Consider the following 16,783-nt stretch of genomic DNA (forward strand, 5'->3'; position numbering starts at 1 on the left):
CTGTGCATTGTCTAGGAGTACTGAAGAGGTACCACCTTCGTGTAGGAAGTAACTTACTATCAATACTATGACATTGAAGAGATAAAATGGGACTCAGAAAAAAAGATAGTCCTCTAGGCTCAAGACTGTAAGGTAAAGAAAACGGAAACTGCTTTTAAGTTGTTCGTTCAGTCCATTCACCAGAATAGAAGTAGTCATTTGGCAGAAATTTTGAAGAATAAAATTTGATCACTTCAATTGAGCTCTTGGAAGCCTTAAAATAACAAAGGGTGATAAAAGTAGGTGAGAGTAATGTTATTATGGTTTCTATAATCTGTGAATTTGCCAAAAAGTGAAGATGGAAGAGGATGAGCTTCATCTCCATATGACCATTGCCTACTACTGCTTCCAAAGTAACATCAGTGGTTTGCTCCAATACTTGTTTAACCCTGACACTTGAAAAGGTAACAATCAGAGCCTAAAGTTTTGCATATTTCCAAAGGTAACTCAATAGCATGGAAACATTTTCCCATCTGTAACTTGGAATAGGCAATATTGGTATAGGAGCAGGATCTATATGTACCATAGATAGGAAAGTCTTTAATTCTAACATCTCAGACAAACTAAGTCAAATAGCACACTTCTTTCTCTTGTACACAGCTCAGTGGCACTGAACAACAACAACTGAGTTTGGGGAAAATTTAGAGTTACGCATTTGTTGTTGTTATGTGCTGTCGAGTCGGTTCCGACTCATAGTGACCCTGTACAGGGTTTCCAAGGAGCGACTGATGTGTTTACACCATCAACTTTGCAGTTCTAACCAACTTTGCCGTCAAGTGCTTATCCTGTAGTGCCACACCAAGACTCCTGAATTATACATAATAGGTATAATAAAAATTATGGACATGAGATCAAATCCAACCAACAAGCTATACACACACAAACGTGTATATATAAGTAGAACAAGCATTGTTGTTTGTTGTTATGTACTGTGGAGTCGGTTCCGACTCATACCAATCCTGGACAGGGTTTCTGAGGCTGTAAATCTTTACGGGAGCAGAAAGTCTCATCTTTCTCCCATGGAACAGTTGGTAGTTTCAAACTGCTGAACATTAGCAGCCCGATTCATAACCACTATGCTACCAGTAGTGTATTTTTTAGTAAGTCCACGGATTCTCTTTTGTTGATTTCAGAACATTACCTTTTGACAAGTTGGTCCAGAGAGCAGCTGAAGAAAAGCATAAAGAATTTTTTATTTCAGAGGTAATTATTTTTTAACATTTTCTTTTGAGAGCATTAGTGTCTGTATGCTAAATGGATTTTCTTTTGAAAGAACATTAGCTATACAAGAACTGTAGACTTCTCTGGTAGCCATTCTTAAGGTTTTGCTTGATATACCAGAGATCTTCTCTGTATTATTCATTAGCTTTGAAATTTCAGCCAGATTAACTTTTCTGTGCCTCAGTATACTCATGTATAAATAATGTAGATAATAGCAATAACTGCTTCATAAGGTTTCTGTGAGGATTGATTAAATAAATGCTATAAAATTCTTAGCACAGTGCCAGACACACAGAAAACTATTCATTAAATGTTAGCTTTTAATAGCAGTTCCAGAAAATTTAAAAAATTATTAAATGTGTATTTTATTTTCTTATTCTACATGTGTATTACATTAAAGATGTTTGTGGTTGGCATTCAAAATACTTTGAGATCATGCATGTTATACAAGTAGGAAATACAGCTTTGTGCATTATAAATAATTTTGAGTATAAATAATTTGCATGTAACCTCCATAATAAACATTACCGTTGAGGAAATTTATTTTTATGTTTTATGGATCAACTCACTATTACAAAAAAACATGTAAAAACAGTTAGTTCTTCATACGGCCACCAGAGAGCATTAGTAGAAAGGATAAGATAATGGAATTTTTTAGAAAATTGCTAATCTGGATTCGATTTTTAAATTTATTTCTTTCCTTTTTTTCATTGTACCTAATGGCACTTAACAACAACAACAACAATGTTTTTAAATGAATGCTGATTGAATATTTCTTTGGGATGTTTCAGGATGAGAAGTACTACTTACGGTCACTTGGGGAAGATCCTAGAAAGGTAAAAATTATTAATATAAAATAATAAATTAAAACCTAAATATGTTAACTGGTGCTATAATTTTTGCACTTCCTGTGTGACACATAACCTGTTTTATTCTTTTCCATTCTTTCTTCACTGATTTTTGCCCTGAAAAAGAAGATTTTAAAGTTGATTACTTAGTTTTCAGTAGGAACTATGTTGTTGTTAGATATCATTGAGTCAAATCCACCTCATAGCTATCCTATGCACAACAGAAGGAAACAATGCCTGGTCCTGTACCTCCTCAGCTTTTGTGACCTTGGAATCCATTATTGCTGCCACTATGTCAGTCCATCTCATTAGGGGTCGTCTTCTTTTTCGCTGACCCACTTTACCAAGCATTATGTCCCGTTTCAGAGGCTGGTCCCTCCTGATAACATGTGCACGTATGAGGGACAAAGTCTCTACGGTCTCACTTCTAAGGAGCATTCTGGCTGTACTTCCACGACAGACTGATTTGTTCCTCTGGCAGTCCATGGGACTCTCAGTGTTCTTCAACACCATCATTCAACTAGATTGATTCTTTTCTGGTCTTCTCTAGTCATTGTTCAGTGTCTCATATGTCACATGCGTCTGAGGCAATTGAAAATACCATGACTTGGTTCAGACTCACCTCATTTCTCAAACTGATATCTTTGCTTTTGAACAATTTAAGGACTTCTTTGCAGCAGATTTGCCTTATGCAATATTTCTTTTGATTTCCTTACTGCTGCTTCCATGAGTTTTGATGGTTCCTAGAAAAATGAAGTCTGACAATTTCAATCATTTCTCCATTTGTTTTGATGTTATTTATTGGTCTAGTAAGGAGCTCTAGCAGCGTAGTGGTTACAAATCGGGCTGCCAACCTCAAGGTCGGCAGTTTGAAACTACCAGCTGTTCCACAGGAGAAAGATAAGGCTTTCTGCTCCCGTAAAGATTTGCAGCCTTGGAAACCCTGTGCAGGGTCACTATGAGTCGGAACCGACTCCACAATAATTAACAACAACAATATTGGTCTAGTTGTAAGGATTTTTTTTTTCTTTACATTGAGGTGCAATCCATACTAAAAGATTGATCTTCATCAGTATTTTAAGTCCTCTTGTCTTTTAGCATGCAAAGTTCTGTCATCTGCATGTAGCAGGTTATTCATGAGTTTTCCTCCAATCCTGGTGCCACAGTCTTTATATAATCTTTTTGGATTATTTGCTCAGCATACAGATTGAATAAGTATGGAGAAAGGATACAACCGTGACACACTACCTGATTGTAAACCATTCAGCCTCCCCTTGTTCTCTTAGAGCGGCTACCTCTTGGTCTATGTAAAGGTTCCTGTAGTACAACTGTTGTTGTTGTTGTTGTTAAGTGTCGTCGAGTCAGTGCCGACCCATAGCAACCCTGTATAGGGTTTCCAAGGAGCAGCTGGTGAGCTTGAACCACTGACCTTTGCAGTTCAAACGGATTTGCAGTCTGGCACATTAACACACAGCACCACACCAGGAATCCTATAGAATCTTAGTATTTAAAGTCATCTTTAACTGGTCATTTGTTTGTAAAAAAAATACTGAATCCCTACACAACTAAGAAATCCTTTCTAGTGAATATTTACATATTTAACTAATATGTCAAAGTCCTGGTGAGGTAATGTAGGATAAGCACTGGACCTCAAGGTAAGTTTGAAATGCAAGGTTGGCAGTTCAGACTCACCAGGTGCTCCCTCAGAAACCCTATACAGGGTCACTATGAGTCACAATGGCTCAATGGCACAACAACATTTAACTAATTTTAATCCAGAATAATTAAAAATCCTGAATAATCCACTTTGACAGTAGAAGTGAATATATTTTATAAGCACTATTCTTATGAATGCCTTGTTATGTATTCTGAGACAGATTAACAGGCCACAGTGTCAAGAAGTGGTTGGTCCCTAAAATGACTTATTTTCTATATATGTTACCATTTGGTTCTTTACTTTCTCCCTTTTATCATTTTCCATAATAAAACCCAGAGATTATAATACAGTCATTGGCACTCAAGTTGTGTACTCCTGAATTTAATATGTATAGTATTAGAGTAGATAACAGTTGTATAATTCTTGATTAAATGAAGGATTTTTTTATTAATGAAGCACGTTGAGCGTAACAATAGTGATATTATTAAATCTGCATTTCTCTTATACAGTCTGTTGTGACTTCATTTGAAAGCTCATGTGTTGGCAGATGGTTACATCATAGTATTTTTAGCACTAAACCAAGTTTTGCCCTATCGTTACTTCACATTATGGGATCTGATGGCAGTCTTAGGTCCATCAGATTTAATAGTTTACTATTAAACTTTACTGGTATTATTTTTTCTTGAATGTTTCATTATTGTGTTTCTCTCAATGCAGGATGTTGCAGATATCAGAAAGCAGTTTCCTTTATTAGAAGGTGATATTAAGTTCCCAGACTTCTTCAGAGAGGAGCAATTCTTTTCCAGTGTTTTTCGTATTAGCTCACCAGGATTACAACTTTGGACTCACTATGATGTATGTTATATAAAAGTGAAATCTAGAACTACTTAAAGGTTTAACATTTTGAGTTTCAACTTCTGTAAGCTACCTTAAAAATCTTTGACATACAATTTACTGAAACATGAGTTTTGAAATTGATTGTTCTGCAAGGTAGTGATGTGCTAGTGAATTATTTAGTTAGTACTTCACATTTGCATTTCTGTGTGGTCTTGTTCTTGCTTCATCATCGTGTATCCAAGAATAAGTCAAAAAGTATTGTCATAAAATCGACAAATCTTTATTAAACAAAAACACCAAAATGTGAAGCTATTATTTCTCGACCTGCCCTCCATCTAGATCTATATACTTCTGAAGACAGTTTTTCCATCGCTCTAGCTTTTCCCTGAAGAATTCTTCACTGAAGAATCAATTTGTATCATATCAAAACAGTAGTTAGGAGTAGCTTCGGGGGACTCAAATCATATTCCTTTTAAATTTCTTTGAGTTTGGGAAACAAAAAGAAGTCTGAAGGGGCAAAGGGTAGGATAAGGTTTCCCAACAAAATTCTCATAGAACAGCCCTTGCTCGAAGAATGAGCCGGTATTTTTTTCAGCGCAAATTTGCTGGCCTTTTTCTCACCAATGCAGTTTTCAATTTTCTTAAAACTTCTTCCTCATATGTCCTGTGAGCATCCTGTGTCTTTTAAGAAAATCTATCAATATTCTTTTGTATCTCCCAAAAAGTTGCTATAACCTTCTGAGCTGACCTCTCTGCCTTGAATTTAACTGGCCTTGTAGATGTCCTTGGAAGCCACTATTTTGATTGGATTTGCTTCCTGGATAATAGTGATAAATCCAAGACTTGTCCCCAGTTAAGATTTATTCCATAAAATCATCTTCATTAGCTTTGATCTTGCTTAAAAGACTGATAGAGAGATTACCTCTTTGAGCTTACTGATTTTTTGTGCAACGCTTTTGGCACCCATTAAGCCCAAAGCTTGCTGAGCCCAAGATGTTCACTTAAAATGGAAAATGCCAAACCATGTGATATCTTAATTTCAGTAGTACATCAATGGTAATCCTATGGTCTTCATCCAGTTTCTGGATTCCACAATTTCTTCATTTGTCACGATTTGATAGTTTTCTCTCTTGGCTCATATTTGAGGTCTCTTGGCCGTTCTTAAAATGTTTGATCCATTTAAAAATAATGTTTTAAGTTGAGCAGCATTCCTGTTTATTGCAAGGCTTAATAATTTGAGAAGATGTCCACCTGAGTTTTGTTGAAACTTTGTCTTCAAAATCATTTTTTTCCCATGGCACAGAAAGTATCCTTATTTTGGAAGGCCCTAATGAGATTAAGGAGTCCCAGTGTGGCACTGTTGGCTAATGCACTGAGCTGCAAAGTCGTTTGAACTGCAACATCGGCAGTTCAAGCTCATAAGTCACTCCTCAGAAACCTATACAGGGTCACTATGGGTCGAAACCAACTTGACAGCGCTTAACAATGAGACTAAGACAGGTGTACTACTGAGAGAACTCATTTGCAGCTCTCTCTACTGATCAAAGAGACAGGTTTTGTTTTTCATAAACCTATGCATGTATGAACTGGAACCCTAGTAACTACTTTTGATTAACTCTCATTATACTAATTTTTATGAAGAGTTTTTTTGTGTGCAAAATGGCCACAAAATAGATGGGGAAAATAGTGAAGGTAGAAAAATCTATAAGTTTGTAGTATGAATTTGTATAAATAATGTACTCTGGATGGAACTGTTATTAAGGGGAAAGGTAAAACTTGTAGAGAATTGTAAGAATTGGGGGATAGTTGAAGACCATAGAACATAATATCCCCTGTCAGATGTCTACTGTATTTGTAGGGCAGCAAGGTGCATAGACTATTGATCTTGATTACTTACTTTCTCTAGAGTGTAATAATTTTATTTGCTTAGATGTGTATGTATCTGTATATGTACGTACATATAAATGTTTTTAAAGCATTAAAACATTAATATTTTGTGTGGTTTGGGAGAAATTAGAAAGCTAAAACAATACTTAATAGGTTTCCAAAGAATAAGAGGATTTTGTTTTGTTTTTTTCAAGTTCTAAATCAAACTATTATGTAAAATGCATGTATTTTATTATTCAACTGAGGATCTCCTTAGTAATTCAACATAGTAACTAACTCTATGATTAAATGAAATAGACATGAAATCTTAGCATATTGTTTTGTAAAGGTCTTACATGAACAACATGGTGAGAAAATGATATGGTAACTCAAATCCATTTTTAACTATATTCCATTACTGTGAGTTGAATTTTAAGTAGTTTCCCTTTTACCTGTAGTTATCAAGAAATATATCAGAATGCTTTCTTAAATTAAAATTCAAAGAATGGTAACAATAAATACAAGGTTAAGGTCCAAACCAAGTAAGTTTTGAAAGATTAGTTTTAAAGGAGACCCGCTTAGGTAGAAGGGATATGTTTAATAATCATGAATGTATCTTGCTCAGTAGACTTTTTAATTCTGTATCTGAGAAGTTTGTGGTTCTACCTTTTCATGTTTCACAATTTGTAGCAAGAAAGTATACCCTTGCATATACAGAAGTCAAAAGCTCCATTAAAAAGTACATTTTAAAAAATTGTTAGATTATATTCCTAATAAGGTAATTTAGAAATCAGTATGTTGTTAAGTGCTATCAAGTTGGTTCCGACTCATAGCAACCCTGTATAAAGTTTCTGATGAGCAGCTGATGGGTTTAAACTGCCAACCTTGTGGTTCACAGGCCAGTGCTGATCCTATAGCAAAATACCAGGAGTCTAGAAATCAGTATACTTATAGCCAAATTGGAGTCCTGGTGTGGTGCTGTAGGTTAATGTGCTAGACTGCAAGGTTGGTTTGAACTGCAAGGTTGGTGGTTCAAGCTCCCCAGCTGCTCCCCAGAAGCTCTATACTGGGTTGCTATGAGTTGGAACAGACTCGACGGCATTTAACAATAACTACAATAACCAATTAGGAGTCCTAGTGTGGCACTGTAGGATAAGCATTGGACTGCTAATCACAAGATCAGCAGTTCAAATCCACCAATGGCTCCATGGGAGAAAGATGAGGTTTTCTACTCCGGTAAAGTTTTATAGCCTCAGCAACCCTATACAGGGTCACTGTGAGTGACTATCAATGTGGGTTTGTGTTTGGGGTTGGTGGCACAGTAGTTAAGTGCTTAGCTACTAACCAAGGTTGGTGGTTCAAACCCACCCATTGCTGCATGAGAAAGATGAGGCCGATTTACAGTCTTGGAAACCTAATGGGGCAGATCTCCTCTGTCCTTTAAGGTTTCGATGAGTCAGACTCGATAACAGGCTGATGATAGTCCATATATTGAAAGAGTTGAGCGGTGTTTACAGCAGCACCTTGTATTTTCCCAGTGCTTTCAATCAATGGTTATAGCATTTCTTGACAGATAAGTGAAATAAATATTAACCAAGGAAAGTCTTAAATTTGTTTAACTACTCTCACTGCTGGTTAATTGTGGGACAGGGTAAATAGTTCCGTGACTCCAGGTTTCCTAATGGCTTACTTGACCTTTCCATTTTCAGGCAAAGCTGCAGAACTTTTTATAACGGCATAGTGCTATGTGGAGTACAAATAGTTTTATTGTTAGGGTAGAATATTACTACGAGCATTTTAGGACGTATACGTCAAGTCTTTCCTGAAAAAGTCATTTTTGCTAAAGGAAAGGAATTACAGTTAATTATGTGTAATACTATTAATTTTGTTTATTTGAATTTTATATACTGTTTTTTTGTAACTTCTTATTGGTCTTTAGGTTATGGATAACTTCTTAATACAAGTGACAGGAAAAAAGCGTGTTGTACTGTTCAGTCCTCGAGATGCCCAGTATTTATATTTGTCAGGTTTGTTCTTTTTTGTTATTACATTCATATTTTTAAAATCCAGTGTATTTAGTTACTCTTTTGAGAATTCTATTTCCATAAAACATCTTCAGACTTCTTCCTAATGATGATGTATTGTGCTCACCATTGTGTATGTGTACACACATAATGATGCGCTATGAGAAGAATGAGATCTTTCAGGTTCTCTTAATTACGTTACGGAGTCCCACTGGTCATAATGAGAGGATGGGTCACTGAAAATTGTCTTAGGTTTCAGGAGACTAGTAATTGTTCTCACCATGTGGGTTCAGCAATTGTACAGAAAAGAATAAATTTTCAAATTTGTATTTGTGATTGCTTTTTTTAAATTGCTAACTTTAAAAATTTATATTACCCTTTTCTTGGAACTTTTTAGGTACGAAATCAGAAGTGCTGAATATAGACAAACCAGATTCAGCTAAATATCCACTGTTTCTCAAGGCTAGAAGATATGAATGTTGCCTTGAAGCTGGGGATGTGTTATTCATTCCTGGTAAGATTTCTAAAACTAAGTAGTGTGTTGTTTTTTAAAATCTGTACTCTGTCACTCATCCTTTGTGTGAATTTTTAGGACAAAAGTGTAATTGTTTCATGTGTCCTGTCTTATGTAAGAGACTGTACACACAAGTGTGTATGTTTAAAGTGTGGTGGTAGTGGTGTTGTTAGGTGACCTCAAGTTAATTTTGATTCAGTCTCTCTGATGTTTAAACTATATACATGTACATGTAGACAAATTTTTATTTTTCAGAACCAATGATGTAAATATATTATCTTAATTATTAAATCGCATCAAGCAAGACACTATCTGGGAAAAGATTGCACCTATTTGTTTTTCCATTATCATTGCATTTCTAAAATATTTGTGTATCTTAGAACTATGTCATTTAAATGTCTACCAATAAGTAGTAAATATTTTGTAAAACCAACCTACATTAGAGGTTTTATACCAAGAATTTATCTTCTAAATATGTTCTATCTTTTGTGTGCATTACTTTTCTTTTTAATAGGTTTAGTTAATGTGACTTAATTTCTTTGGGTAATAATTGTTAGTTTGAAAATTCATAAAATTTACATGTTGTTACTAACCAAAGTGACTATAATTAACATTTGTTAATATTTAAAAGTAAATAACTGAATATTATAAAAAGCCTAAGATTCAAGGAATATATTAAGTACTTCTCTTTATTTAGTTGTACAAGGGAGCTTCAAAAAGCTCATGGAATTAAAAGGGAATTTTCCCATGAATTCTTTGAAGACCCCCCTCAAGTTTCTCATATTCAATTTAATATTTAGTGATCATAATAATATTTAATAATCATAAAAGCAAATTTAAAAGTAGCATTTAAAAATATGGTCTCATTTGGGGCTTGATTAAAATTCTTTGAGGATAAGGAACCATGTTTTGTTAGTCTTTGTGTTCTCCAGTGGGCCTAACACAATGACTGCCCTTGGTATGACTGATTGCCTATGAAGGCTTGGTACCTTGCCTTCTCACACTTCAATTCCTTGAAAATAACCAGCACATTAAATCTTTAAATGGCAATGCCATTGTTTAAACCTATACTTGAATTTTTAAATTTTTCATCTTGAAAGCATGGTTAAGGGCTATACAATTTTCCCTTATTCTGTGTAGAATTTTTGAAAATTTACATAACAAAAGTTGTAGTTTTAGATTTATATAGCATGGTAATCTTTTTCACTGATTATATTGAGTTCAAGAAACTAAAGATTTTTGAAGGAATGGTTAAGATTAAAGCCTTGTTTGAAAACTAGTTAATGCAAATCAAAATATTTAAGCTTTTGTTTTTCCTAGAGCATTCTTAGCATGAGTTTGTTTCTAAAATTTAGCATCTTGTAATTCTTCCTTTCTCCATTTCAGAAGATTAAATATTTTTAATGTGATTATTTCATCTTTATTATATTGTAATGTCACTTTAGTACTCCTGTAGCACCTACAAGAATCTTTTTGAAAATGTTTACATTCGATTGAAATAAAAGAAACTTTCTAGTGGAAGTAAAAAGTAACTAGATATATAATATGATAAAGTTCAGTCATCCCTTCTGTCGCCAAAATATTTGATTTATATTCATATAATTATTATAAAGAAGCTGAAAGAAATATAATTACAATTGCATCAGAAAGATAAAACTGAGGAAACTACAGTGAATGAAAACTTAAGCAAGTTAGAGAACCAGATTGCGTCTTGAACAGGAAGTCTTTGAAAACAAAAGTACACTATTACTGTACTGCATCAGAAAAGGCCAAAGATCCTCCTCAAATCATTGAAATGTTCTGTGTACAAAAAATAAACTACTTTGATGTGGTTGCATTACTTAGGAAGTGTAAACAAGTATCACAAACCACAGTCCCAAATCAGAGAACTATAAAGCAAATAGAACTTTATTATGTCTTTCAAGTTAAAAGGAAAAGTGGCTATTTCCAAAGGTTTTTAAAAGTAAGGGTTGTGTTATTGACACTTTAAATTGGTTGGCAATTCACAAAAGTTAAAATGATTCTGTTAAAAGCTGGGAGTGTGCTAACGAAGGGATGGTTACAAGAATTATTTCTTACATTGGCTATATGTAATTCGTGATATTTCAGTGACATTTTGGTTTTTTTTTTTTTTTTTTTTTTAACTGTAGGTTTTATTTTTAACTTGTTTTTTTTTTTTTAAAAAACATTCTCCAGCTTTATGGTTCCATAACATAATTTCTGAAGAGTTTGGAGTGGGAGTGAATGTCTTTTGGAAGCACCTTCCTCCTGAATGCTATGATAAGACAGATACCTATGGAAACAAAGATCTTACAGCAGCATCAAGAGCAGCACAAATTTTGGATAGAGCCTTAAAAACACTGGCTGAATTACCAGAGGAATACAGAGACTTCTATGCTCGGCGAATGGTTTTACACATTCAAGACAAAGCCTATAGCAAGAACTTAGAATAAATAAAGCAGTACTAATTGATGTAAAAGAGCCTTGGTGGCCTAGTGGGTTATGTTTTGGGATACTAACCACAGGTCAGCTATTCAAATCCAGCCGCTTTTTGAGAAAGATGGAGGGTAGATGATGCTTTCTGTTCCTGTAAGATTTCATAGTCTCACTAGGAGTCAGAATCGACTTAATGACAGTGGGTTGTCTTTTTTGTTGTGTTTTTGGTTTGGGTCGATTTACTGCATGCAAACTTTTAATAAAATTCAACTGAAATACTGAAGCATTATGATGTATTTCTTTAAATTCACTTTGTTAGGATAAATAAATCTCAATTTATGTATTAAATTATGAAGCCATGTTTGTGTGGTTTCTACTTGATACATAGTGTTATCGTTGAAATAATACTGTACTGATACCACTCTAGCTTTCTGGGGCAAATAACTGAAAATTCAACTTTACTTAAAAATAAGAAAATGCACTGACTCATGACAAATGAAATCTTTGGTAGAATGGGCTTAATGTTTCTAATCCAATGTCACCAAGAACCTAAGTTTGTTTTGTTTTTTCCCTTCTCCTTTCAACCACAGTATTAGCATAATCATTAGGCTGACTACCCTCGTGGTTACAGGATAGTTGCCAATAGCAATTGGGGTCATGTGTGTCTTCATTTGCATGCAGCTGAAGAGTCAGGATGGATTCCAGGAACCCTTTATTAGTATGAGAAAGCTTTCCCAGGATTCTTTAGCAAATTCTCGGGTCTCATTGCTCCAAGGAACTAGATCTGCCCATCCCTGTGCCAGCCACTGGCAAAGGTTATGGAATAGCATTTCGGTCAAGTCTGGTCTACTACTACTAGGGCTTTCCTCTGAGGTACTTAAGGTAAATGTGGGAGCAGAACGTATACTTTTTAAAATGAGGGTTATGAAAAGAAAGGAAAAAAGGCAAACTACCAACAGTCCTGGTACATTTGCTTAGAATCTGAATTTTTTAAGGAACATTTAAAAACTTAGAGATGCCTGGGCCCCAAAATTATGTATTCTGATTTAGTGTGTTTGGTATTTAGTATCAGTGTATAACAGATGTCACAGGTGTTTTGATAGCTATCAGGATGGAGAACCACTGGTTTAAGCTGATAGTACTTTGGATTAGTAGTTCTGTTCTTTGTCCAAATGCTTAATAATCTGTTACTGATTTTTCTTGCCTACGTCTGCCCCTTTCTGCAGTTTTTGAATGTTACAAAATATTCAAATCAGTTTTCATGCTTAATTTAGCTCTAGCATAACTGAAAATCTCTCCACTGAATACTTCCACTTGTTTTTTTTTTTTTTTAGTATTTCTAGAATGTATAAATAAGAGACCCTAATATTGTTGTCGTTGAAAAACAATGAGCCATTGTGTGTGGATCTGTGCCATTCTTTGTTATGTACTTGGTAATTACATTGCAATGTTGCTGAAGAAAGCCCAAATATGTTTAGTGAAGACAAATGTACCCATGTGAAGCGATCTCAGAGCACATGAGTTAAGGGCATTTTAATTTTGGGGGAAAAACATTGAAGACTATCCATTTACTCAGACTTCTGGTGTAGCACTGTAGGCGCAGCACTGGACTGCAAGCTACAGTGTCAACAGTGTAAACCTACCAGCTGTCCTTGAAAACCCTATATAGGGTCACTATGAATTGGAACCAACTCAACAGTCTGTAACAATTCATCTCCCCTGTATTCAGAGTTGGACTAATTTCATATGTAAAAAGATTACATTGCAAATAAAGGAAAAACTAAAAAAGCAATTCAGAATTTCCTAGGTATCTATGGGAAAAGAAGTTATTTAGGCCAACACAGGTGAAAAAGTTTTAGAAAAGGAATTCCTTTAGTAGATCTAATACTAGATTTTGATCTTAGGTTAGTGTTTAGGATAATAAACAACTTTTAATGATTTGCTTTCTTTCAGAAAGAAAAAAACATTTTTACTTTGCAGAGTATAAAGTTGGCTTTTCAAAAAGCTTTTTTTTTTTTTAAAAAAACCCCAAAAGGAAGTGGAAGAACAAGGAAGACAGTAGAACACTTGGGCTAAGTGGGATAGAGGTAAATAGTGATAACTAACTCTACCTTGGAACAACAGGGCTCTGTGATACAGGGATTGAGGCACAGTCTGAATGGGTAAAGGAGGGAAATAATGTTAAGATGCTTGACTGCCTTATGGATATTGGTTTCCCTTGCCTACTATTGTAAAATAGACACTTGAGTGAGATAGAAAGGAATATCGGGTGGCAGGGGCCATGATGGCTCTGATAAATACATTGCAACAACATCAGAAGCCATGTCATGGAGGAACAGAGTGGCGAAAAACCCTGCGCATGAAAAGCTGCGTGTTTTTGTGTACATCAAAAAGAGGGAATAGAGGCAAATACTGTCAACCAATGATGAATGGAGGGGATTGTAATCATTGCAATGAAACAAAATACGATTGGCTGAGTGCAAACTTGATGTTCTCCCATGTAAACTATCACTCAATTCACAATAAAAGCATTAAAAAAAAAAAAAAAAGTCTCCAGAATCCTGTAGGAAACCTAAAAATAAAGATGTTTCCCCACCAAATATTCATTTTAATTAAGTTTGTTGATGAAGCAAACTACGAGACCTTAGGCAAGTAAGACAGCCTTACTGAAACATCCTTATTAAAATAGAAAGAACACAAACATGTTAAGTGCTGTTGGGTTAGTTCCGACTCATAGCAACCCTGTAGAGGGTTTCCAAGGAGTGACTGGAGGGTTTGAATCACCAGCCTTTCAGTTAGCAGCAGTTCAGTACTTATCGCACAGCGCCACACCAAGACACCAAACACGTACATGTTGCCAATGCCCTCAAGTCTGTTTCAACTCATAGCAACCCTGTATGGGGTTTCTGAGGAGCATTGTTAGGTATGAACTGCAGACCTTGTAGTTAGGAATCCAATGCTTATCCTATAGTGCCACAGTAGAACGCTGTTAAGTGAGTTGATACCAATTCATTGTGACCCTGTATAGGGTTAGGTGACAGTTTAAGGGCAGACCCATTGCCAAGGCTACCGTTAGCTCTTGTATTTTAATTACATTCTTTATCTGATAAGAGACACTATATGTGGCATCTGTTGCTATATTACTTAGAAAGCTAGATATGAGCCCTTTGTATTTGTTGTTAGGTGCCATCGAGTCAGTAACTGTCTCATAGCGACCCTATGCACAACAGAACAAAACACTACCTGATCCTGGGCCAGCCTTACAATTGTTGCCACACTTGAGCCCACTGATGTTGCCACTTTGCCAATCCATCTTACTGGGGGTCTTCCTCTTTTTCTCTTACCCTCCACCTTACCAAACATATCCTTAGAAGTTTTAAAATAATTTTCCCTATCATTATATTTAATGTACAAGATGAGTCAAAAATTATCCAAACTTCAGTTAATGTTAAAATGCCCCTCTATGTCCATGTCTGATGACAACATTGAGCACACACGTAATGATTCTATCAAACAGATGAGTGACAATGGATTATTTGGTAAATCATTTTCGAATCAGCCATGGCGCCACAACAGAATTGGGTTTCAAAAAGTTTGTGCAAGATGGGTACCAAAACAACTCATGGAAAAGCATAGACAGAAGCACTTGGACATCTGCAAACAAAATCTGGACCAATAATTGAAGGTAAAAGTTGCTTTTTAAAAAACCGTTGCTAGTGATGAGACAGGGATTGGTCACTGAGTTTGAGAATAAACGGCAGAGTATGGAATGGAAACATCTTCAATCGCCAACCAAGAAATAGTTCAAATGTCAACCATCAGCTGGAAAATTGATGCGTACAGTTTTCTGGGATTCTCAAAGGCCAGTATTAGAACACTATTGGAAAAAGGTTCAACAATCAACAATGCTCCTCCTTACAGTGAGATACTCAATAAAGAGCTGAAAGCTAAATTCCAGATTAAACGAAGAGTCTTGGTGTGGCACTGTGGGTTAATGCACCAGACTGCAAAGCCGTGTAAACTGCAAGGTTGGCGGTTCAAGCTCACCAGCTGCTCCCTGGAAACCCTATACAGTGTCACTATGAGTAGACTGGCACTTAACAACTGTTATCCAAGGGCGTTGTGATCTTGCATGACAATGCAGGTCCACACACTTCTGCCTATACTGTTGACACTGCAAAAAGTTCATTCTGAGGTGTTAAAGCATCTTCCCTATAATCCTGATCTTGTTCCATTGGACTTTCTCCTTCTTGTTTCCCTGAAAGCAGCCCTTCGAGGACAAACGTCCATCTCTGATGAAGAAGTGAAGACAGCAGTGTAGTCATGGCTCACAGCTCAGTTTAAAACATTTTCTAATGAGTGAATCTGAAAGCTTGTTGATGGACAAAGTATTGAAAAGCAAGGAGATTATGTCAAAAAATTATGTATTTGTCTTTTTAAAAAGATTAAATTCTACAGCTAGAGTGCAGATATTTTGACTCAGCCTCATAGTTGTTATAGTTAAGTGCTGTCATTACTGATTCATCAGATTCTATGCACAACAGAATGAAACACTATGCAGTCCAGGGCCAGCCTCACAATTGTTAACTTTGAGCCCACTGTTGGCTGTCACCATGTCATTCCATCTCATTGAGGGTCTCCCTCTTTTTCACTGAACTTCCACTTTACCAAGTATGATGTTCTTTCTTCTCCAAAGCACAAGAGGCAAATTCTTGTAATCCTCGCTTCTAAGGAACATTCTGGCTCTATTTCTTACAACACAGACTTCTTCGTTCTTCTGGCAGTCCATAGTGCTTGTAATAGTATTCTCCAACACCATAACACAAATGCATTAACTCCTCTACAGTGCAAAACTTACATGTGCATATGAGGCGACTGAAAATACCATGGCTGGGGTCAGGTGCACCAGAACCTTCAAACTGATATCTTTATTCTTGGACACTTTAAGGTGGTCTTGGGAAGCATATTTACAAAATATGTCATCTGATTTCTTGACTGCTGCTTCCATGAACATTGTGGATTCAAACAAAATGAACTCATTGACAGCTTCAGTTTTTTCTCCATTTATCATGTTATTAATCCAGTTGTGAGAATTTTTTTCCTTTTTATCAATGTACCATCCATACTGAAGGCTATAATTTTTAATCTTTATCAGTATTTCAAGTCCTCTTTGCTTCCAGCAAGCAAGGTTGTGTCTTTCAGCATATTTCAGGTAAATGAGTTTTCCTTTCAATCTCAATGCCATGTTGATATAATCCATCTTCTCATATTATTGATCAGCACACAGATTAAGTATGGTGAAAGGATGTTGTTTGTTAAGTGCCATTGAGTCATTTCAGAC

At 35.6% G+C, this 16,783-nt stretch overlaps 1 protein-coding gene across 1 annotated transcript in view; it reads left to right on the top strand.

Annotated features, from left to right (window-relative positions):
• Positions 1 to 11,469, top strand: part of TYW5 (tRNA-yW synthesizing protein 5) — a 29,483-nt gene extending 18,014 nt beyond the window's left edge. The window contains exons 3-8 of the mRNA XM_006861998.1: positions 1,173 to 1,242; positions 2,052 to 2,096; positions 4,483 to 4,620; positions 8,408 to 8,495; positions 8,890 to 9,006; positions 11,203 to 11,469. Of these exons, the coding sequence (XP_006862060.1) occupies positions 1,173 to 1,242; positions 2,052 to 2,096; positions 4,483 to 4,620; positions 8,408 to 8,495; positions 8,890 to 9,006; positions 11,203 to 11,459 (715 nt within the window). The 3' untranslated portion in view covers positions 11,460 to 11,469. The remainder of the gene's footprint in view (positions 1 to 1,172; positions 1,243 to 2,051; positions 2,097 to 4,482; positions 4,621 to 8,407; positions 8,496 to 8,889; positions 9,007 to 11,202) is intronic.
• The last annotated feature ends 5,314 nt before the right edge of the window (positions 11,470 to 16,783 follow it).

The sequence above is a fragment of the Chrysochloris asiatica genome, unplaced genomic scaffold (assembly GCF_000296735.1).
Source record: "Chrysochloris asiatica unplaced genomic scaffold, ChrAsi1.0 scaffold00045, whole genome shotgun sequence".
In the NCBI taxonomy this organism is placed as follows: domain Eukaryota; kingdom Metazoa; phylum Chordata; class Mammalia; order Afrosoricida; family Chrysochloridae; genus Chrysochloris; species Chrysochloris asiatica.